This window comes from Pelophylax lessonae (genome assembly GCF_965119305.1).
Source record: "Pelophylax lessonae genome assembly, chromosome: 3".
Lineage (NCBI taxonomy): Eukaryota > Metazoa > Chordata > Amphibia > Anura > Ranidae > Pelophylax > Pelophylax lessonae.
The window spans coordinates 109,036,750-109,059,519 of NC_138770.1; the positions used below are offsets into that span (position 1 = coordinate 109,036,750).

The 22,770-nt window shown below is 42.4% G+C and overlaps 1 protein-coding gene across 1 annotated transcript in view; it reads right to left on the minus strand.

The window, feature by feature from the left end:
• Positions 1–22,770, minus strand: part of SUPT3H (SPT3 homolog, SAGA and STAGA complex component) — an 883,959-nt gene that overhangs the window by 349,225 nt on the left and 511,964 nt on the right. The window contains exons 4-5 of the mRNA XM_082250036.1: positions 15,584–15,670; positions 11,524–11,611 (exon numbers count right to left, since the gene is read on the minus strand). Coding sequence (XP_082106162.1) covers positions 11,524–11,611; positions 15,584–15,670 — 175 coding nt within the window. The remainder of the gene's footprint in view (positions 1–11,523; positions 11,612–15,583; positions 15,671–22,770) is intronic.

Below are 22,770 nucleotides of genomic sequence, written 5' to 3' on the forward strand. Positions count from 1 at the left end.
CAATTATTTTGCTATTAATGATAGATTTGTGGATGAAAATAACAAAACAATAACACGGACCATCGGATTAAAGGACACTCAGACACATCACACCAGTGATTACCTTCAGAAGTTAGTGGAGGGTGTTCTAGAAGATTTTGAAATTACAAAGGAACAGATTTTATGTATTGTGACAGATAACGCTTCTAACATGTTTAGCACAATTGAGAAGATGAACGCAGATGAAGAAGGTAACAAACAGATATTAGAGTAAGGCTCCATGTACACGGGACGTTGTTAAAAGTCCCTTTGAATGCTGGAATTTTTAGGACGTTTGAAACGTCCGTTCGGTCGCGTTTGTACCCGCGTTTAGCGGGCGTTTAGCGGCGTTTGCGGGCGTTTGCGTTTAGAAGCGTTCCTAGAGGTCAAAAAAATTATTCCCCTTTAAAATGGAAAAACGCGAACGCTAAACGCGGGTCATCGCGTTCAGACGCGTTTGGACGCGTTCGGACGCGTTTGTGCGTTTGAAACGCCGGGAAACACACGTTCAAACGCAAATAATTGCGTTCTAAAAAAAGTCCCTGAACGCAACTGCCTGCAAATGACTGTAAACGACCTGGTGTACATGGACAGATTAGATAAAATGTAGATGGGTTCAGGGGCTTCTGAAAAAAACGCCCAACTGCTCCTAAACGACCATTTCCAGCGTCCCGTGTACATGGAGCCTTAGAGGAAGACAGCTCTGCAAGTATTGGAGAAAGTTTAGAAACTGAAGAGAATGCTGACATTTTTTTAGACAATTTTGTTGAAGAAGCATTGAAGCTTGCTACTATTCATCATATGCGATGTGCTGTTCATACACTGCAACTTGCCATGAGAGATGGATTAAAAGATCGCCATGCAGCTACACTAATTGGAAATTACGGCAAGTAACTGTTGCAGCCAGGGCCCCGAAAACAGATGCAATTTTGAAAACACGTGCAGGAAAAGGAGCCATTTTGGATCAAACAACAAGCTGGGGAAGCACTTATTTAATGGTGAAGCGTTTGCTTGAACTTAAAGAATTCATAGAAGAAATGGACAATGAAAATCTTGCATTAACTGAAAGCCAGTGGACACAAACAAAAGAGCTGGAGAACCTTCTTTCTCACCCCTTCACTGTCACCAAGAAGTTGCAATGTGACGATCTAACCCCGGGTAAATTCCTCTTGGAATGGAAGAGCCTGTTATATCGCCTGAACAAAAATGGTTAATAGCTGAGGGCATTGCATCTTCAATGATGAAAAGAGAGTCTTTTGCTGGAAAATGAAATCTTGTTAGCGGCTATTTATGTCGACCCAATGAGCCGACTTTTGTTGAACAGTGAACAGACTGCTACTGGGAAAGAGGCCCTCTCTGATGTAAGCAGTTCGCATGAAGGGATTACGACCTGAAATACCTCCACAGGATGCAGTTCTTTTAAGCAATAGTGATAACTCAGGATCATTTTCTTCAAACGAAGAATTAGACTTTGATTCCTTCTTAGACAAAATGGAAGTTGCTAAAGGAAAGCGGCGTCGCATAAGCGTTACAGAACCAGTGTTTTCATTGTGTTTGTCTTTTGCTTAAACTGTGCAATACAGTAGACTGTTGGCTTCCCAGCAAGTAGTCCTGTGGTAATGACATGTATGTTGCCTTTCTTTCCTTCAAGGAATGTATAAAATACATTCGCATATTAATACAGAGGAGTCGGAAGTACAAAAAACGGAGGAGTCGGAACATTTATCTACTGACTCTACAGCCCTGATTTTGTGTCCGCATTTCCTAGTGCTATAGGTCTATAAAGGGAACAAAAGCTTGCCTTTTTTCCTTCTTTAGGCAATACCGTTATATGAGCCTGTAACGATTCTTCTCTCATCGCCCCCTTTTTTCCTATCTCATTTATGTGTAAGCAGAGTTTTGGGACCAATATTTCTTTGAACCTTTTGGAATAACGGATTGTATACTCATCGGAGCCAGGACTTTTCCTGATCAGAGAGTTTTTTAAAGCTTCCCTTACCTCTTCTTGGGAAATTGATGTTTCTAATGATGTTAATTTATCAGTTGCTATTTTGGGCAATTTTGAGTCCTTTAAATATTTTTCTACTTTTTGTTTTCTATTTTGTTCTATGTCATATTTTTCCTTTTAACGTACGTTATATAAACTATTGTAGGGGTCCCCAAGGATTTCCTCTCACTTTCTGTTTGGCTATGGGACAGGAAGTGAAGCCAAATCTCCACAATAAGACACTGATGGCGAAATTTTTTTTAAAAAGGGTTATAACCCTCCCTTACTATATCAAAAAAAGTTCTGCCTATAGTTCTACTTTAAGGACTTGTGGTTGGTGTGTGGTAAAACATGCAGTTGAGCCATGGTTTTACTGTCCCCCCCAACGACTCCCCTTTAACCCCTTAGCACTGATGGAGCGCAAATATGTGGCCTCGGCTTCAGGGGGATGGCACCGTTGTTTAGAGCCGACGGTCGGCTTTCTTGTAATGACAACCGATGCGGCTGTCATGACAAGGAGCGGGAGGGGACGTCCTTCCCTCCTCCCGCCGCCTTTCGCAGCTTGCCTGGGTCTCCCGTCCAACCAGCACGTCCGCCGGCTGGTCGAAGACCTGAATAAAGCTCAACTTCTGCTCTGATCGGGTCTCTGATGTAAAAATCCGGAAGCGATGTCATGACATCACTTCTGGGTACTGGAGCCTTAAAGGCACCAGATTTAAAAAAAAAAAAAATGGCAGCATTTAGAACAGCCAAAGTTGGCATTTTGAATGCTTTTAAGTGCAGAGGTGGGATTTGGGGTTGTTTAGACTTCAGATCCCTCCATAAAGAGCACTTGTCACTGCCTATTACTGTCCCAAGGGAAGTTTACATTCCTACATTCCTTGTGACAGCAATAAAAGTGATCAAAAAATGTTTTTTAAAATAATAATGCAAAAATAAAATAAAATAATTAAGGGAAAAAAAAAATTAAAGCACCTTGTCCCTCCATGCTTGCGCACAGAAGGCAACGCATATGCAAGTCGCGCCCACATATAAAAACTGTGTTCAAACCACACGTGAGGTATCGCCGCAATTGTTACAGCGAGAGCAATAATTATAGCACAAGACCTCCTCTGCAACTCCAAACAGGTAAACGTATAAACTTTTTAAAGCGTCACCTATGGAGATTTTTAAAAACTGAAGTTTGTTGCCATTCCACTAGTATGCGCAATTTTAAAGCATGACATGTTAGGTATCTATTTACTCGGTGTAACATCATCTTTCACATTATACAAAAAAATTGGGCTAACTTTTCAGTTTTGTTTTTTTTTTCAATCATGAATGTGTATTTCTTACCAAGAAATTGCATTTGAAAGATCGTTGCGAAAATACCCTGTGACATAAAATATTGCAACATTTTATTCTCCAGGGTCTCTGCTAAATATATATATATATATATATATATATATATATATATATGTTTGGGGGTTTTAAGTAATTTTCTAGCAAAAAAAATATGGATTTTAACTTGTACGCAACAAAGGTCAGAAAAAAAAGCTTATGATCCAAGGTTATTAAGCTACAAATGCAGAGGAAAGGTAAGTGTGTATGTATGTCACTTTTAATCCTAACCTCCGTATTCCTGTGCCATCAGAACTGCTTTTGTAAGGCCTGTTTGTGACAGCAGGAAGGGCTGCTGTTCCTCTGAAAAGCAATAAATGGATTTTTGTAAAATCTTACCGTAAAATCCTTTTCTCTTAGCTCATTGACAGACGTAGTCCTCGGTGATACACCACCTTCGGGTTATGTTGCCTCCACAGGAGCAGGACTAGACAGGAAATTAAAAAGCTCTGGCCACACCCCAGGGGCAGTCCCAGAGGGTATATCCTCTCTCTCTCTGCCTCAGCAAATCAGTTATGTGAAAAAGCAGTCTTTAGAGATTTTAACCCAACTCAAAAAAACAGAGGGGCGGGGACTACGTCTGTCAATGAGCTAAGAGAAAAGGATTTTACGGTAAGATTTTACAAAAATCCATTTTTCTCTAGCGCTCATTGACAGACGTAGTCCTCGGTGATACACCACCTTCGGGACGTCCCAGAGCAGTATCACAACTGAGGGGTGGGAAAATGGAAATCAAATCCCAATCTAGAAGGCCCAACCGGTGCCAACTAGAAGTTTACAATGCTCATCCTTAATGATGAGACTCAACAAAAAAAAGAGAAAACAATTTTTTTTTTTTTTTTCAAACAGAAAAAAACCCTCGAGGTAGACCACCGGTCTCCTCAAATTGCGGCCTGCAAAACCTTGCGGCCAAATGAGGCATCCGCCGATGCCGTCACATCAATTTTATAGAATTTTGTAAAGGTATGTACTGACGACCAGGTGGCCGCCTTACATACCTGGACCACTGACGCCTGATGGCGAAAGGCCCAGGAAGTACTGAGCGCTCGAGTGGAGTGCGCCCTAACAGGGAACGGAGGACTCTGACCCTTAATAGAATAAGCCTGTACCACCGCTTGTCTAATCCATTTGGCAATGGTCGCGGCAGATGCAGGCAAACCCTTTCTGGGACCATCCGTGATCACAAAAGTGAATCCGTCTTACGGAATGATTCCGTAGCTTTCAGGTATACCCTGATTGCCCGAACCACATCTAAGGAATGCAACGCATGTTCCCGATGATGCTTGGGCTGAGGACACAAGGAAGGTAGTACAATATCTTCATTCAGATGAAAATCTGAAACCACCTTGGGAAGAAAAGATGGCTTAGGATGAAGTACTACCTTATCCCTATGAATCACTAGGTATGGGGACTGGCATGATAATGCAGCCAGTTCTGACACCCTGCGAGCAGAAGTAATAGCCACCAAGAAGGCCACCTTCTGGGATAAAGTAAGCAAGGGAATCTCCCTGATGTTTTCAAAGGGAGGTTTCTGTAGAACCGACAAAACCAAATTAAGATCCCAAGGCGGTAAGGGTGCGCGGACTGGAGGAGCCAGGTGCCGCACCCCCTGGATGAAATTCTGCACCAAGGATTTGGTAGCTAAAGGCTTCTGAAAGAAGATTGCTAATGCTGAAACTTGACCCTTGATGGTGCTCAAGGCTAGCTTCTGCTCAACCCCTTGTTGCAAAAAGGCCAATATTCGAGACACCGAATAGGTACGTGGAGGAAATCCTAAAGATTCGCACCACGCAATATAAGTTTTCCATGTGTGATAATAGACTTTGCTGGAAGTCGCTTTCCTTGCTTTAATAAGGGTAGGAATGACTGAAGCTGACAAACCTCTGTCCTTCAGTACTTGGGTCTCAATGGCCAGGCCATTAAACCCAGCGACTGTAAAGCATGATGGTAAATTGGTCCTTGAGACCACAGACACTCCCTGAGACAAAGTTCCCACGGAACGTGTACGACTAACATGTCCAAGTCGGCCAGGCCGGCTTGAGGAGGCCAGCCTAGAATCTCTAGGACCACTGGCGCTGATTGAATCTGAACCAGGCGTCCCTAGAAGTATCTGGCCCCGACCATCCGAGAAAGTCTGGTCGTTTTCTGTTCCCACACATTTATCAGTTACCTGATAGTTATCAGGAAAGGTGATCTTTTCTGGTTGAACCTCAGGGACCGAAGTCACCCGACTAGAGGCTACTTGGCCTATCTGGTCAACCAGATCCGATTCCTGTGAGGTATCGGGACTAATCTTGGGAAAAGGTAAAGGAAAAGATCTATTCAGGGAACGGTAACTACCGCTTCCTGTAGAACTTAAATGTTGGAAGGGAAGAATCGCACCGGTAGTAGTGGTTGATGCTCGATCTAATGTCCTGAATACCGGTGAAAACGTCCCCCCACCCTGAAACCGGGTGGGGGCGCACCTTCAGGCTGTGTACTCCTTTGCTTCGGGTTTGGCTGGGTTGGTCCCCTTCTTGAACCCTCCTGGAGGAGTCTTGCCTTTCCCGCTAGTACCAGCCGGGCGCCCTTTATGGGCGGTAAAGAAAGGTCCTCGCTTGTTGCGAGGTCCCTTAGCTTTAGCAGCCTGTGGCAAAAAAGTGCTCTTGCCCCCAGTGGCATCCTTAATGATTTCATCTAGGTTGGCCCCAAATAGACGATTCCCCTGAAAGGGGAGATTTGTCAAGGTCTTCTTGGAACCTAGGTCAGCTGACCAGCATTTTAACCATAGCACACGTCTGAGGATCACCGCTGTCTTAGATGCATGCCCTAATAAGGGAGTAGTGTCCAAGGCTGCGTCACAGATAAACTGTAGCCCTTGTATAATCTGTTCCATCAAATCAGATGTCTCCTGGGGAATATCTTTTCCCCTAAGATCTTGGCGTACCATTTTCGCCCATTCCGTAAGTGTCTGGGAAACTAGACCAATAACAATTACTGGTCTAAAAGCTGACCCTATCAGAGAGAAGATGGTGCGGGACTCTGCTTCCATCTTTCGATCCACCGGATCCTTAAAGGACGAAGTGTCCTTCACTGGAATAACCGTGGCTTTATTCAGCCTGGAAATAGGCGGATCCACGACTGGTGGTACCGTCCATCTCTTAATGATGGATTCCTCAAACGGATAGCGTCTAGCAATACGCTTGGAAATAGTAAAGGTACGTTTAGAATGCTCCCATTCTCCTTTAATCTGATTACCGAAACATTTAGGTACAGAAAAAGCCTTCATCGTCTTGATGGGCTTATTAGTACCAAAAGGAATCTCTGTTTCAGTTGCCTCTGCCGGTAAAGCCTCAAGTTTTAAGGTTTCCTGCACTGCCACAACTAGTGCGTCCACCAATGCTTCTTCCTGAATAATAGCAGGAGAAGAAGCGTCCTCCTCACTGTCTGAGGGGGCTTTACCTGGGATAACAGCCCTTGCAGAGGAACCTGCAATTGCCGTGACCACCTCTGAATCTGAATCAGAGGTGTCAGATGGTATAGGGGTAGGCGGGGGTCGCTTCCTTGACCCCCGTCCCTGACAGGCCGCCTCCACCCGAGCCACCATAGACTCCAAAATTGCTGTAAATGACTCTATACTCTGTGCACCGGCGGGTCCCGTGGCCCCCTCGAGGGAAACAGGTGGGGGAATATGTGTGGCAGGGTCCATGATAATTCCAGTTACTTCCTGGATAATATAATTCAAAAAATAAAACTTTTTTTTTTTTTTTTTTTCTTCGACCCCCAGCGCCACAAAAGCCCCTTAGTGTTACCTGCTAGGGATCCCTATCGATCGAGAGAGAGAGAGAGATAGACCCCCAGGCTCACCACTTGATGCTCAGAGTTTAACTGCAACAGGTTACAGCGCTGTCTTGACAAACAGGAAGTCTTTTGGCTGGCTGCCCAGGAAAAAAGGAGGCGGCTCCGCCCCTCTGTACGCCTTCCGGCGCCTCCCCCAAGCTCCACGAGGTGTTTGGATCACCTCAAACATGGCCGCCCCCATGCTGGAGACACGAGGCTACGCCAAAATGGCGGCTCGTGCGATCCAGCAAAAAAAAAAAATGGCGGCGGCCCGTACTGAATAGCGGTGTGCTGCAGGGCACACAACACTCTCACTGCATGGGGATATGGCGTGGTTGGCGGTACCGGCCCTGGCGGACCGCATGGCCGTTCGGGAGGCCTGCTAATAGCTGGAGATCTGATTAGGAAGGCAGTCTACATGTCCGTGGCTTCTGACTGGTAGGTAGCTTATTCTTATCACCGTAAGATTCCCAGAATGCCACAGATTACATCTTTAAAACATGTATACAATTAGATTGTTAGCTCCCAAACCAAGCCTCCTGGCTTTTTGCACACATAAAATCACACTCAAAGTAGGAGGATCTGTGTCATGTTGTAGGATAGAAAGGGACTCTATCTTACCATACAGAGAGGGGCCCGCGTTCACCACAAAACCCGTCAGGGGGAAAGGGGGAACATACTACTCACCATACCGGAACCAGGCGGGCACCAACTCCTGACAGTACCCCTCTCCACCGGGGCGGGAGGGCTGTCGACCGATATGGACGCCGTGACTCATGGTCTTTGGCGTTTCAGCGAGACGTTTAACTCGCGGGGTCAGTCCTTTAATGGGACTTTGTCGCGGCCGACCCAGCGCGGAGCTATGGCCTGCACGCGCTCGTAGGCTGAACTGGGGTGACCACCGGATCTCAACATCCAGCCCGTCGCCCAGTTCAGCTTTCTTGCTTGAAGATCTCACAGGAACACTGGAGAAAAAAGCTGTCTAAAAAAATCCTTTAAGAAAAAATTCTTGCCAGGACCTAAGATCCCAGCAAGGTATCTAGGTCCTTACTCCTAACTAGACAGAAAATAACTGATTTGCTGAGGCAGAGAGAGAGAGGATATACCCTCTGGGACTGCCCCTGGGGTGTGGCCAGAGCTTTTTAATTTCCTGTCTAGTCCTGCTCCTGTGGAGGCAACATAACCCGAAGGTGGTGTATCACCGAGGACTACGTCTGTCAATGAGCGCTAGAGAAAAATGCTTTTCAGAGGCATCCGACAGGCGGTAAAGAGGCAATATGTTGTCTTCTCACCACCTGTTTTAAGCCTGTATATGCAGCATCACTGCACTGCAACTGTGCAATACACACAGTTGCGGGGTAGCTGCAGTGCAGCCCCATTCACCCTGGGTATACCTCCAGCTGCAGCCACAGCATGTGTAAACCCCCAGCTGCTGCCTCTGCAGCTAAAGGGGGAGCAGTTGGGGGTGGTAAAAACAGCTCAACCATGTTGTTTTACCACCCATCCAACCTGACATGTGAACAAGCCCTTGGGGTTCACATCTGTGTGGCTGTAGGGCAGCCGATTTCCAAAGGCTTCCCTACCCATAGAAATGCAGGGAAAGAAGTCCCTAACCCTTTTAAAATTCCGCCACACCAAAATCCCCCCACATTTGTCAATATGTGGGGTATCAGTAAGAATAAATGGTGCCCCTAAAGAGCAGACCATTTGTGTATGTGTCAGAACAAGCAGGATTTTGCAGGTGTTCGGCGAGATACAGTAACGTAAACCATGCCTTGAACAGGGGTGCCTCAAGGCTCAAAATACTTTTCAAAGGCGCCCTGACTGGAAAAAGGTTGAGAATCACTGTGCTAACTTATTATATAGCAAAGTATACAGCAGGCAAAATAAGTATTGACCACATCACCTTTTATCTAGGTAAATATATTTCTGAAGGTGTTATTGACGTGAAATTTTTACCAAGTCAGTAACAACCCATGCAATCCATACATACAAAGAAACCAAAAGAAATAAGTTTAGAAATTAATTGACGTTTAATAAAATGGAATGACACAAGGAAAAAGTATTGAACAAGCTAATTGAAATGTATTTAATACTTGGTACAAAATCCTTTATTGGTAATCACAGCTTCAAAATGCCTCCTGTATAGAGAAAGTAGTCACATGCTTCGCTCAGGTGTGATTTTGGTACATTACACTCAAAAGTGGAACTTTCGCTTTAAGGACTCCTGACCCCCTGACACACCACATTTGGCATGTCACTTTTTGTAGTTGCTGTCTTTTAATAAAAACGAAATGGCTGGAACTCCGCTTTAAGTACTATAGGCTGCAAAATTTTACATTTATGTGTTTAAATATGTGCCAGAGGGTAACTCCACTTTCTTGTGGGGAAAAAATTAGCAAATAAAAAATATAACATATACAATTGCGACTCAAGGCATATTGCAATTGAATGTCACTAAAAATTACCTTTCCTTTTCAATTTTCAGCACTGCAACTTTCTGTAAAATGCAACGCACTATAGCTACCTGAAGACATTCTGTATACAGATGGTGTACTGAACGCCACCCAGATATTTAATTTCCTGCTCTTGTGATTGGCTTAATGATTTTCCCAGAAGTCTGCGCTAAGATACAAACTAGATTTTGAGCATCCCCTGCAACAAAAATTGCATTTTTGGTGATACTTCCAAAGGGAAATCACGTCAAAAGGGATGTAAACCCTACAAATTCCTTGTTAGAGCCCTGCAGGTGTAGCATCTGATTGATAATTATTAAACCAATCCCATGCAGATTCACTCTGCGCATGGACACAAACAACTATTTCTAGAATAACAAAAGCAACACAGCAACACAAACAATCTGCAACAAAGCTTGTTAAAATCCCTGCAATGTACATAGATTACCCAGAGGGGAATTTTTTTTTTTTTTTCAACAAAAGTGGAGTTACTCTTTAAGAACGAAGAACTTGATTTGAAAAGGCTTAAAAGCATCAATGTTGACTATAGCAACCAGTTACTTTGTATCATTCTTCCCAAGTAGGTTATGAATGAAAGAGATGTACTGGCATTTTATTTCATTTGTAACCACAAAAAGCTGAATAATCAGTGAACCATAAAGGAAATTATTACACTCCATGAGCCATTCTGTTGGCACAGATTCTGGCATGGAAACACACATGGAACACCTCTCGGTGCCGATGTCTGCACAGCCTGTGCTGCAGGATTCCTGCATAATGCACAAGCAGCTGTCCTCTGTGATCAGCTTCAAAGCTACCCCTTCTGCCCATTGTCACCACACTGAAATTACACACGCTGAAATCAATTACTGGCTTAATCAGTCCCAGTTTAAGAAAACATCCATGAAAGGAAACAGCTCCCTTATAACAAGCTTGGTGTGCGTATCTGTCTTACAACCAGCCTACCAAATGGTAGATCCTTTCTCTCCTGCTCTAAAGAGTGAAAAAAAAACTAACATTTCTCAAATTGAAATAACATGCTAAAAATATTTTTAACCTTGACTGTGAATAATTGCTTGTAGCTGCATAATATTAACTGCATATTTAATTGTAACGGGTGTAAGTACCTTAAAAGGGGTTGTAAACTGTTATTTTTATATAAAAGAGACAAAAATGAAGAACATGCCTATACTTACCTGCTCTGTGCAAATGTTTTTCACAGAGAAGCGCCAATCCTCCTCTTCTGGGGTGCCCTGCCTCTTCATCGGGTGCCCCCATGACAAGCCGCTTTCCCCAGGGGCACCCGTGCAGGCTCGCTCCCGAGTCCCGCTGCTGCGTCCATTGGCACAGACAGCGGGACTCGGCTGTGTGTGGTCATGTTATGGTGTGTGGTCATAATGGTATGGCTGAATAGTGGCTATCCACACAGGTATCACAGACCCCTTCATCCAGGCACCATGGTAAGGCAGGTGTTGATTGTCCAAGAGCAGAATGGGAGGTGGGAAAGTTGTGGAACCATTCTGTTCTAAATACTGTACATAATTCCATCCATTTTTGTGTGGAGTCTGCATGGGTGTTAATCCTCCAATATACAAGGATAGGATTATGTAACTAGAAAAGGTTGATAAGTTTCACACTACACACCTTTTGGACAATCAACATCTGTCTTGACATATTCCATGGTGTTTGGATAAAGGTGTCTGTACTTACACTGGGGAATCTTCCTAATGGTCATTTATACTGAGAAAGTGGCTTGAAAAAGCTTTCAGAACAACTAAATGTGACTGACTACTACTACTGAAACTATTTTTTTTCCTCTTTAGCTGTTTATTATGTCAGTGGAGCACTAAAAAGAAAACTTACCTTCAATATCTTCTTCCTCTACTGCCTTCAGGACTTTGGATTTGTAGTCCCGGAACACCATGTATTTCAGTAACCGTTTTAGCTTTTTCTGTAGAACAAGGGGAAAACAGTGACTGCAATAAGTCAAATCAGCCAAGATAAGATTTCTTTCCAGAGAGAAAAACAGCAAAGCTGCTGCATTAATCTTTAACTGACAAAAGAGACGAGCTTAAACACACATACACACACAGATAACAGCAGGCATGACTGCCAGGCAGTTAGCATTTTTCAGAGGCAACAATATCCTTCAGTATACAGTTCACTTATGGATAGCAAAACACTTTAAAATAAAATGTCATCTACTTGATATGTTAGTTTTAGTGTCAGAAAGGCCAGCTCAGAGCTCTTTAGGGAATGACAAATAAAAATCCTTTAACATCATCAAACATTTAAACTATCACTGACACTAATGCGCACCTTAACATATAAACCTCCCATGTTCTCACCTGAAAGTTTATCACTTAGAGGCCAGCAGTAATAAGAATAAAAAATTCTGCTTACACGGCAATACTTATCCTCCTTGCTGGCACTGTCTCAACAGACACATTAGTCTGTGATCCAGCAATGGTCCTCTTCTGGGTTGAATGACAATCAGTGAACTCATATTCTGTGAAGCAAGGCTGCCATGCACTCACCCTTGGGGTGTTTCATCATGCCCACCTGGGCTCATGGTACTCATGGATAGAACGGTGCTTATACAATATCACGTAAGCTGCCCAGGAGTAAGGACCACTCACCATCATCATAGAATAGGAGGAAGGTCATCAAACAGTCCAGAAAACTGCTGGAAAAAAGGTATATCTACTTTAATTTATAAATATTTGTGGTGGTGGTGGGAGGGGGGTTTAAAATCTGGAGCCGAGGTTTAAGCTACTCTTTAAAATGAGGCCTAAAGCCTGGTACATTTGATGAGATTATCGGACAAATGATCATCTTTTTTTTTTGCATGCTAGTCTCCATATCGAATATGAAGAGGTTACTAAAGATACAAAAATTCCATAGGACAGAATAAAAATTTAGAAGTGATGCAATGTATTGTATTTATCGATGAAAACTGTACTGATTAAATGAAAATAGTACGAGAAAAATTTTCATGTTTGTCCCTTCGGACGAAAGCTGTGTACTAACGATCAGATTACCATACGATCGCTTAGAAAGTGGTATTTTTCATACGATTTTCTGGTTGTGTGTACTAGGCTTTATCTTTAAACACAAAGTGATGACTGCACACCGATGTAAATGAACATGTGAAGTTTATTCACCACTGTAGATCCAAACTGGACATAAAAACACCATGGACAAGGACAAAAGGTTGCCACATTTCCCGAGTTTACACTCGCTTACTCATAACCACGGTTATGAGTAAGCAAGTGTAAACTCGGGAAACGCGGCAACCTTTTGTCCTTGTCCGTGATGTTTTGATGTCCAGTTTTGGATCTACAGTGTTGAATAAATTTCACATGTTCATTTACATCGGTGTGCGGTCATCACTTTGTGTTTGAAGATACTGCTGGAGAGGTAGACCCTCCCAATGTTAATATGTGGATAAAAAAAGTAGAAGAAATAAATAAATTAGAAAATCTAGTTTTATCCACACACCCACCATCAGACAGATAAATATAGGGAGAAATGGAGATACTGGAATGACTATGTCAACTCGGAGGAGTGTCAATCTTTAATCACGGAATAAAAAACAAGTGATGGAAAAGGAATATCTGATATAAGATTAATGGAAGTTTGGAGTTTGATGGTCTCCAATTTTTTTTTTTTTTGGGGGGGTTAGGGTTTATTAGGGTGTATTTGGGTGAGTAGTAGAGAAGGAAAAAGTAAGAAAAGGTGCTTTGAGATCGGTTATAATTATATTTAGGAAGATATCCCCAGAAGAATTAATATGTGACTTTGTTATTATAGAATGGGGGATTTAAAGATGAATTGTAAATGTACAGACTATATATGTAACTGAACTTAAATAAATAAAGATAAAATTTGAAAAAAAAGAAGATACTGCTGGAGACTACAGATCTGACCTGCACCTGATTATAGATCCTCGCCTGAGCGGCTCATTTGCATTTGTCTCTGTACTAGGCTTTAACCTCCCTCCTAACGCTTAAACTTTAAATGTGTTCCAAAAACTTAACGTCAAATACCAAGTCTAACTTTGACCTTAACTTTAAAGGTGGCCATTCATGGACTGAAATGCTGCCCGTTCAGCAGGGACCAGTCAAATTTTATGGGCAGGCTGGTTGTACTGGAGTCAATCTACCGATCGACTTCTGTACAACCAGCCTGTCAGGTTTTTCCTGACAGCCAGCAACACTAATCACTGTATTCTGACAGCCTTTCCAAACCTTTTAACCCCAAAGGAACCCTTACAATACTTTCTAGGTTTCAGGGAACCAATTATTGGAAATCTACTGGAAGAATGCCCCCCCCCTTACAGTATTGGTCAGAAAACCACCCTTATAGACAACTAAAAAGATCTCTGGTGTCATGCTGTTGGCTTTGCTAAGTGGTGCAGGCACCATGAAATAAAAGGTCAATCAGCCACAGCTTATGGAGCCTCTATAAACCTCAGGAGAAACTGTAGGGTTTATTGGAACCATGGTTGAGAATGGCTGCACTAAACGTTAAACTAGTAGCAAAGCCTAATGCTAACTATTTTTAAAAATATTCACCCTCCTCCTCCTACATAACCTGTAAAAAATAGATCTGTATACTTTTTTTTATCTGGTTCAGTCACAGTATTTCTGCAGCTCTGGCTTCCCTGTGTAAGGAAGTGCTTAACAAAAAGGCCTTGAAGTCAGGGAACTATGCTGTCAGCCATAGACTCCCATGTCCCAGCCGTTGTCAGCAGAATGGCTGGGACATGGGGGATGGGCAGAGTTGCTGCATTGTAGGGGAGCTGTATCTCTCCTCTTGGAGTGCCAGAATATTGGGAAAGATATACTATCGGTGCTCACTGAACCAATAACTTATAAACAAAATAGATTGAGGCAGTAGGTGGCATACTCCTCCTTGCATTTAAATTTGTATGCTGACAGATTATTTTTTTTTTTTTTTGCAGGATTTTTTCTTAATCCTAGTAAAGTTGAACAATGTAATGTGGAACTGAGGTATTTTGTAGAGATTTTTGGATTGAGTGAAGAAGGGGCAGAACCAAAAAAAGTTTTTTTTTTTAGCTTTCTGTCTTCTCCAGTTTTCCCCATTACTTCCTTGTCCTAGTAGCATAACAGGGAGCGAAACCAAATTCGTCAAAATGATGAAGAAAATCTCACCTAAAGCTGTCACCTAAAGAGTCATTTACTCCCACTTTTTTGCCCAGGTGACTCCTGTCACTGGAAGGGCAATTTAAAGTTAATCACTGCAAAGCCAAAATGCATATTACACAACACCAAAATTCGTTGTGGAAATGGAAAAAACTGAAAAATGCACTTTAAAATGATAATATCTATAAATCACATTCAGCACAACAGTCATCAATCAGATTGAAAAGTTTTTCCCAACGTTTTATTTAATTGATCTGATAAAGTAGAGTTGAAGAGATCAGCTAACTTTCTTAGTGACTGAAGGACACCATAAAAGGCTCGCTGTTACCTCCACTCTATAAGTTCTGGTTGACTCTCAGTGGAGAGTGGGCAAGTATATGTGCTTCCAGCACCAGAAGGTGCACATAGATTTATCACATAGATTTTCAAATCTGTAAAAGCTTTGCATGATTGATGTGACAAATTCTTAAGCCGGCCATAGATGGTTCAAATCTAGGTTGGTTCAGCAGGGATCGACCGGGATTCTAACCATCTACGGGCACGTTGAATGTACAAACCGCATGGCGGATTTTCGGCATGCAGTTACTCCCAGCTGCTATAGCGGCCACATAGAAAGCAGCAAACATTATGCCTGCCCAAAGATCATTTCTTTTTAATTCTTTGGGCTTCCCCACAATTGAACTTGAAAAGCTGTGGACTGTAATCACACAACAAAATAGGATAGCAAAACAAATAGAAGTGCTTATCAAAAATACCTTATCTTTGCGCATCAGGAAGAGGAGATCTTCAGGGGACACCACCCGTGCTCCTCTCATCTGAGACACTTCAGCAGCTTGTTGCAACTAAAACAGAAAAATAAAATATATTGAACAAAATAAAGGTAAGCTGAAAGTGAAGAACATTCAGGGGTATGAGAGATGATTACAGCCACACACACCTACACAGGTTGAACTAGATGGACTATTGTCTTTATTCAACCTCACCTACTATATGTAACTATGAAGCTACACTTCAGAAACGAAAAAAAAAAATTAATGTGCACATAAAAAAAAAGTCTCCATCTCTTTTTTATGTTTTTAAAGGCAAAAAGTATTAAACCACATAACTATATTTTACAAAATAAAACATATTAACACATATAACTTATTTATTAACTCCGGATTCAAACAATCCACATTGGAACTTAATGATTTATGGCCAGAATGCAGAGAATTCGACAAACAAAGCAACCCACCCCCCAACAACTATATAACAGCCCTACTCAGTTCAATACTTTTCATATCATTTTGAACAGACCAAAGACCAAGTAAGGTTTAAAATCTCAGGCAATCTTTATATTGGGAAGCTTTATCCTCAATTTCTGTTAAGAGGGACACAGACAAAAAGAAAAAAAACTTTTTCCTTTTAGGGTTTTTATTATTGTCTATACGTTCTGTCCCAATGACAACTCCAGCCCACATTTCTTTTATGAGCACCATAGAGAGAGGAACTGAGGGAAATTCTCCCAAATGGGTCACAGACAGATATTTTAAACCTTCCACATATAAAAAAAATAACAAAGAAATAAAATACTATATCCAAAGAACCTGCCAAAATTAAATGAAAAAGCTGTCTGATCAGTATTTGATAAAATAGAATCTCAGTCAGATACAATGCGATGATTTAAGTCAAGCAGACTTGGCTGTAGACCTAGAATACGTTTATCTAAAGCCATTTTATTTTTGGTTTGGATAAAGAGGTAAGCAATTAGTTCCCCTTTAAGGTTTTCTTTTCTTTATTTTTTGAGAATGCAAGGACAGAATTAATGCAATACAGTGCAATAGCATAACACATATTTTTCATGACATCACAAAGCTAACATGGCGTGGGAAACAAAAATCCCAAGACATCTTTCCATAACCATAAATAAAAACCGAGGATATTGTATAGTCTTGCCCCTTCAGGTACTATATCATCATGCAATGTAGATGTGTAGGCGTATCTGCAATCCTAGGTAGACATCCTTTCTAGTCACTGTTAGGTTCTCATTGCTGTATATGCCCTTATTAGTGAGATTTCCTCTTTTTTTTCCCTGGTGACCACTGCCCCTGCAATGAAATCGAAGAAAAATCCCTATTAAAGCATTAGTGGGGGGAAATCCTCCAATGGGGACACTTGTTCTTGTGGCAACTGTCCAAGAGGAGGTTTATCTTCACTTTAGGGAGATGTTCACTCACATCCTGCTATGTCTACAGGACAGGGCGTAAAGGGACTGTCATCAATGGTACACAGATGGTAAAAAACAAAAACAAACAATGGGATTTTATTGATTCTATATCAATCTAACATTTTTTTTTAAAAAAAGTTGGCTTTAGATTTACAGCGCCTTGAAAAAGTATTCATGCCCCTTGAAATATTCTACATTTTGTCATTGTACAACCAAAAATGTAAATGCATTTTATTGGGATTTTATGGGATAGACCAACACAAAGTGGCACATAATTGTGAAATTGGAAGGAAATAATAAATGGCTTTCAAATATATTTACAAATAAATATCTGAAAAGTGTGGAGTGCATTTGTATTCAGCCCCACCCCCCGGAGTCAATACTTGGTAGAACTACCTTTTCGCTGCAATTAAAGCTACAAGTTTTTTTGGGTATGTCTCTACCAGTTTTGCACATCTAGAGAGTGACATTTTTGCCCATTCTTCATTGCAAAATAGCTCAAGCTCTGTCAGATTGGATAGGGAGCATCTGTGAACAGCAATTTTCAAGTCTTGCCACAGATTCTCAATTGGATTTTGGTCTGGACTTTGACTCGGCCATTTTAACACATTCCATTGTAGCTCTGGCTGTATGTTTAGGGTTGTTGTTCTGCTGGAAGGTGAACCTCTGCCCAAGTCCCAAGTCTTTTGCAGACTCTAACAGGTTTTCTTTTGAGAATGCCCTGTATTTGGCTCCATCTACCTTCCCATCAACTCTGACCAGCTTTCCTGTCCTGCTGAAGAAAAGCATCCCCACAACATGGTGCTGCCACCATCATGTTTCACAGTGGGTATGGTGTGTTCAGGGTGATGTGCAGTGTTAGTTTTCTGCCACACATAGCGTTTTGCTTTTAGGTCAAAAAGTTTAATTTTGGTCTCATTTGACCAGAGCACCTTCTTCCACATGTTTGCTGTGTCCCCCACATGGCTTCTCGCAAACTGCATACAGGACTTCTTATGGCTTTCTTTTTGCCACTCTTCCATAAAGGCCAGATTTGTGGAGTGCACGACTAATTATTGTCCAGTGGACAGATTCTCCCACCTGAGCTGCGGATCTCTGCAGCTCCTCCAGAGTTACCATGGCTGCCTCTCTGAATAATGCTCTCCTTGCTCGGTCTGTCAGTTTAGGTGGACAGCCATGTCTTGGTAGGCTTGCAGTTGTGCCATACTCTTTCCATTTTCGGATGATGGATTGAACAGTGTTCTGTGATATGTTCAAAGCTTGAGATATTTTTTATAAACTAACCCTGATTTAAACTTCTCTACAACTTTATCCCTGACCTGTCTGGTGTGTTCCTTGGCCGTCATGATGCTGTTTGTTAACTAAGATTCTCTAACAAACCTCTGAGGGCTTCACAAAACAGCTGTATTTATACTGAGATTAACCACCTCAATACTGGGCACTTAAACCCCCTTCCTTCCCAGACCAATTTTCAGCTTTCGGTGCTCTCGCACTTTGAATCACAATTACTCAGTCATGCTACACTGTACCCAAATGAATTTTCTATCATTTTGTTCCCAAAAATAGAGCTTTCTTTTGGTGGTATTTATTCACCGCTGGATTTTTTATTTTTGTGATATAAGCGAAAAAATAGCAGAAAAAAAAAATTATATTTTCTATTGTCTGTTTTAAAAGAAATCCAATAAAATCAAATTTTGTCATAAATTTAGGCCAGAATGTATTCTGCTACATGTCTTTGGTAAAAAAATTCCTGATAAGTGTATGAAAATAGGTTTTTGTGAAAGTTAGAGCGCCCTCAAGCTAGGCTACGTATCATTGAAAATTTAACAGTCCTGATGTACTGACTACCTATCTCATTTCTTCAGGCCCTAAAATGTCAGGAGAGTACAAATACCCCCCAAATTACCACTTTTTGTAAAGAGGACAGTCCAAGGTATTTAGTAAGAGGCATAGTGAGTTTTTTGAAGTTGCAATTTTTTGGCCACAATAGTTTTGGTAATGAAGATTTTTTTTTTTTCCCCCACAAAATTGTTAAATTAACAAGGTATTTCTCACACATGACATACATAAACTTACAAATACACCCCAAAATATATTCTGCTACTCCTCCTGAGTATGGCGATACCACATGTGTAAGACTTTTCCACAGCCTGGCCACATACAGAGGCCCAACATTCAAGTAGCACGGTCAGGCGTTCTAAAGGCATAAATTACACATTTCATTTCCTGAGTACCTATCACATTTTTGAAGGCCCTGGAGCACCAAGACAATGGAATTACCCACAAAATTACCCCATTTTGGAAAGAAAACACCCCAATGTATATTCTATGAGGCATTATGAGTCTTTTGAAGATTTCATTTTTTTCCACAAGTTTTTGGAAAATGTGGAAAAAATAAAAACGTATTTTTTTTTTACACAAAGTTGTCCATTTCTAAGATATTTCTAATACAAAGCATGTACATAGCAAAAATGACACCCCAAAATGCATTCTGAGTATGGCGATACCACATGTGACACTTTTCCACAGCCTGGCCACATACAGAGGCCCAACATCCAAGTAGCACAGTCAGGCTTCTGTAATGTTCCGGTACCTTTGGTACCCTAAATTACACTTTCCACAAGTGTATGCGCCCTACCATTTACTTTTGGAAAGGTGCACATACACCTTTAAGACTGGAGCTGTCATCACTCAGCGCCGGACTAGATGGCTATTTAAGGCGTCGGTTCTCACTCACATGTGTTCGTTCAAACACCCTTATCTGGATGCTAACCTTGCTTGAAGCTTCCATGCTTGCAAGCTTACTTCGCTGACGGAACCTCGCTGCGCTGATCCCTGTATCCCGCTACTGGATCATCCGCCTCTCCTGAACCACCCTTCGGCTGTATCGCTAATAGTGCTAAGTACCCCACAGGGGAATTCTCTATAAACTTATACTAAGCTTACACTATCTAGCTCTGCATAGTAGAGACTGTTTATCACATCTGCATAAACTAGATTGCTAGCTCTTGAGACTACTGCTACTTTTCTGCACTGGGTTGATCTCTTTTGTATGTCCACCTGCTATTCTATCATCTGCTATCATACAACATTGCTAAACCTTCCTGCATCCATCTGCTACTGTCTCACCTTCAAGTGTCTATCACCTACCACCTCCACTCAACCTTTATCATTGTGTTACCACATGCATAAAGTCACTCTAAGAACCAGCTTGCTAATTGTGTGTATTTACTGGCTGAAATAAGACCTTCCACACATGATGAGTCATTGAGGTTGGGAATGGTGTCTCAGCATATCTCTTACATGACTGCTGACGTGGAACTATTTCTGCAGCTGAAAATCCACACCATATAAAAACGCAGGAGCGTTACAGCTTCTAACACATAGCATGTACAGATCAAGAATTACAACCCAAAATACATTCTGCTGAGCAAATGGTAAAAAAATAATGATTACCTGTGGTTTTAGCAGGCACGAATACGGTCCCAGCACAGGAAAAGCATTGGTCCAGGCAGCCAATGGAGATGTTCAGGAATTTTCCAGGCAGCAGGCAGGGATATTCCAAAGTATTGGTCCTGGCAGTAGTTCAGTTAGCAGGCATAGTCATGGCCAGTTCAGGTGGCAGGCATAGGCATGGCCAGTTCAGGTGGCAGCAGGCAGCACTATAAGGCTTGGGGGCCTTGGTCAGGTAAGACCTGAGGACAGGGGTAGAGGCTTCTCCCACCCAAATCTCTTTGAAGCCTCCGAGATCCAGACCCTAATCCGAGAAAACAAAAACCTGGAGAAAAAAAAGTTTTCTCCACTCGGAAATTCTATTCTGGAGCCCCTCACCTGTGTGAGACCCCTGTGTTGAATAGTACAGTGGCAGAGCAAATAATCAGTTCCAGGAGGCAGGCAAAAAGAATGGTCATTCAACAGTCCGGGTCATACACAGAAATAGCAGAAACTGGAAAAATATCTTCACATCATAGTCGATAAACAGTCCGGGTCATACACAGAAATAGCAGAAAGTGCCTTTCATGAAGTCTGGCTAATGCATCAGAGCAAATTTGTTCGGGGGGGTGGCCATGGGGATAGAGAAGGGCCATGATAACGTCCTCTTGAAATCTTAAATAGGTTAGGGATCCTTGGGTACACTTGGAAAAAATGACATAGGAATTGAACAGGGCTAGCTGAATTATATAAATGGCGACTTTTTTATACCAGAACAGTGATCTCCTGGTGGCCAAGTAGGGCTGCATCAGCTGGTCGCTCATATCCACCCCCCCCCCCCATGAATAGGTTATATTCATGGATGCATTTTGGCTTCTGGATGGGACCTCGTCTTGTCTGGAGTTCCACCAGGGTGTCCTCATGTATTGTGGAAAGGATGTAGACGTCCCTTTTATCTTTCCACTTCAGAGCTAGTACCTCTTCATTGCGCATACTGGCTTTTTCCCCCCGATTTAATCTTTGGCTGATCAATCTCTGTGGGAAGCCCTTGCGGTTGGACCGTGCTGTCCCGCAGGCCACAGTCTTTTTTAGGTATAGATGGCGGAAAAGTGGGAGACTTGTATAAAAATTGTCAACATATAGGTGGTAACCCTTCCCAAGCAGTGGGTCTATCAGCTGCCAGACAATTTTGCCACTTGTCCCGATATAGGTAGGGCACCCAGGGGGGTTTATCTGACTGTCCTTTCCCTCATAAATTTTGAAATCGAAAATGTAGCCCGTGGCCCTGTCGCATACTTTGTAAAACTTTACCCCATATCTGGCACGTTTACTTGGGAGGTATTGTTTTATTCCAAGCCTTCCGGTGAAGTGGACTAGGGATTCATCCACACAAATGTTTTTATCAGGGGTAAACATTTGCTTGAAGCTGGAGCAAAGAAAATTGATTAGGGGCCGAATTTTGAATAATTTATCATAATTTGAATGATTTCGGGGGAGGCACTGGGCATTGTCGTTGAAATGTAAAAATCGCATTATCATTTCATAACGGTGTCTGGGCATCAAAGAGGAGTAGACTGGCATATGATGGCAAGGTACGGTAGACCAGTAGGAATGGAGTTCATTTTTTTTTTGTCAGACCCATGTTGAGGGTCAGTCCAAGGAAAAGTTTAAATTCTTCCACGGTGAGGGGTTTCCAAACAAAGGGGCGGGCATAGGATGAATCCGGATTGCTGGCAATATGTTGGCTGGCATACAGATTACACTGCTCCACGATGTAGTTCAGCAGATCATTCGTGAAAAACAAATGAAAATAATAAAGTGGGGTTATATTATCCGATTGGATTTGAGGGCCTGGCTGTGCTGTAAAAGGGGGAATTACAAGTTCTGCTGAAGTATCGGGCAGCCATGTCGGATATAACAGAACATCCGGAAGGCTAGTATGGGCCCTGCCTCGTTGTGGGTGGGACGCCCGGTTACCAGCAGCTGGCCTGTCATGCAGGGATGATGCCCTGTTTGCGCTTGCCACTGCACTAGGACTTGATGCACTGCTGGTGGATGCCTGCGGAGTTGTTGCGCGGCTGGTGGATGCCTGCGGAGTTGTTGCGCGGCTGGTGGATGCCTCAGGAGTTGTTGCGCGGCTGGTGGAGGCCTCAGGAGTTGTTGCGCGGCTGGTGGAGGCCTCAGAAGTTGTTGCGCTGCTGTAGGAAGCCTGCGCCTGCTCAAATCTCCTGATCCTCTTTGTAAGGATTCTGTCATCCTCCGTTTCCATTTCTGAGCCACTGCTTTCTACTGGCTCATACTCGC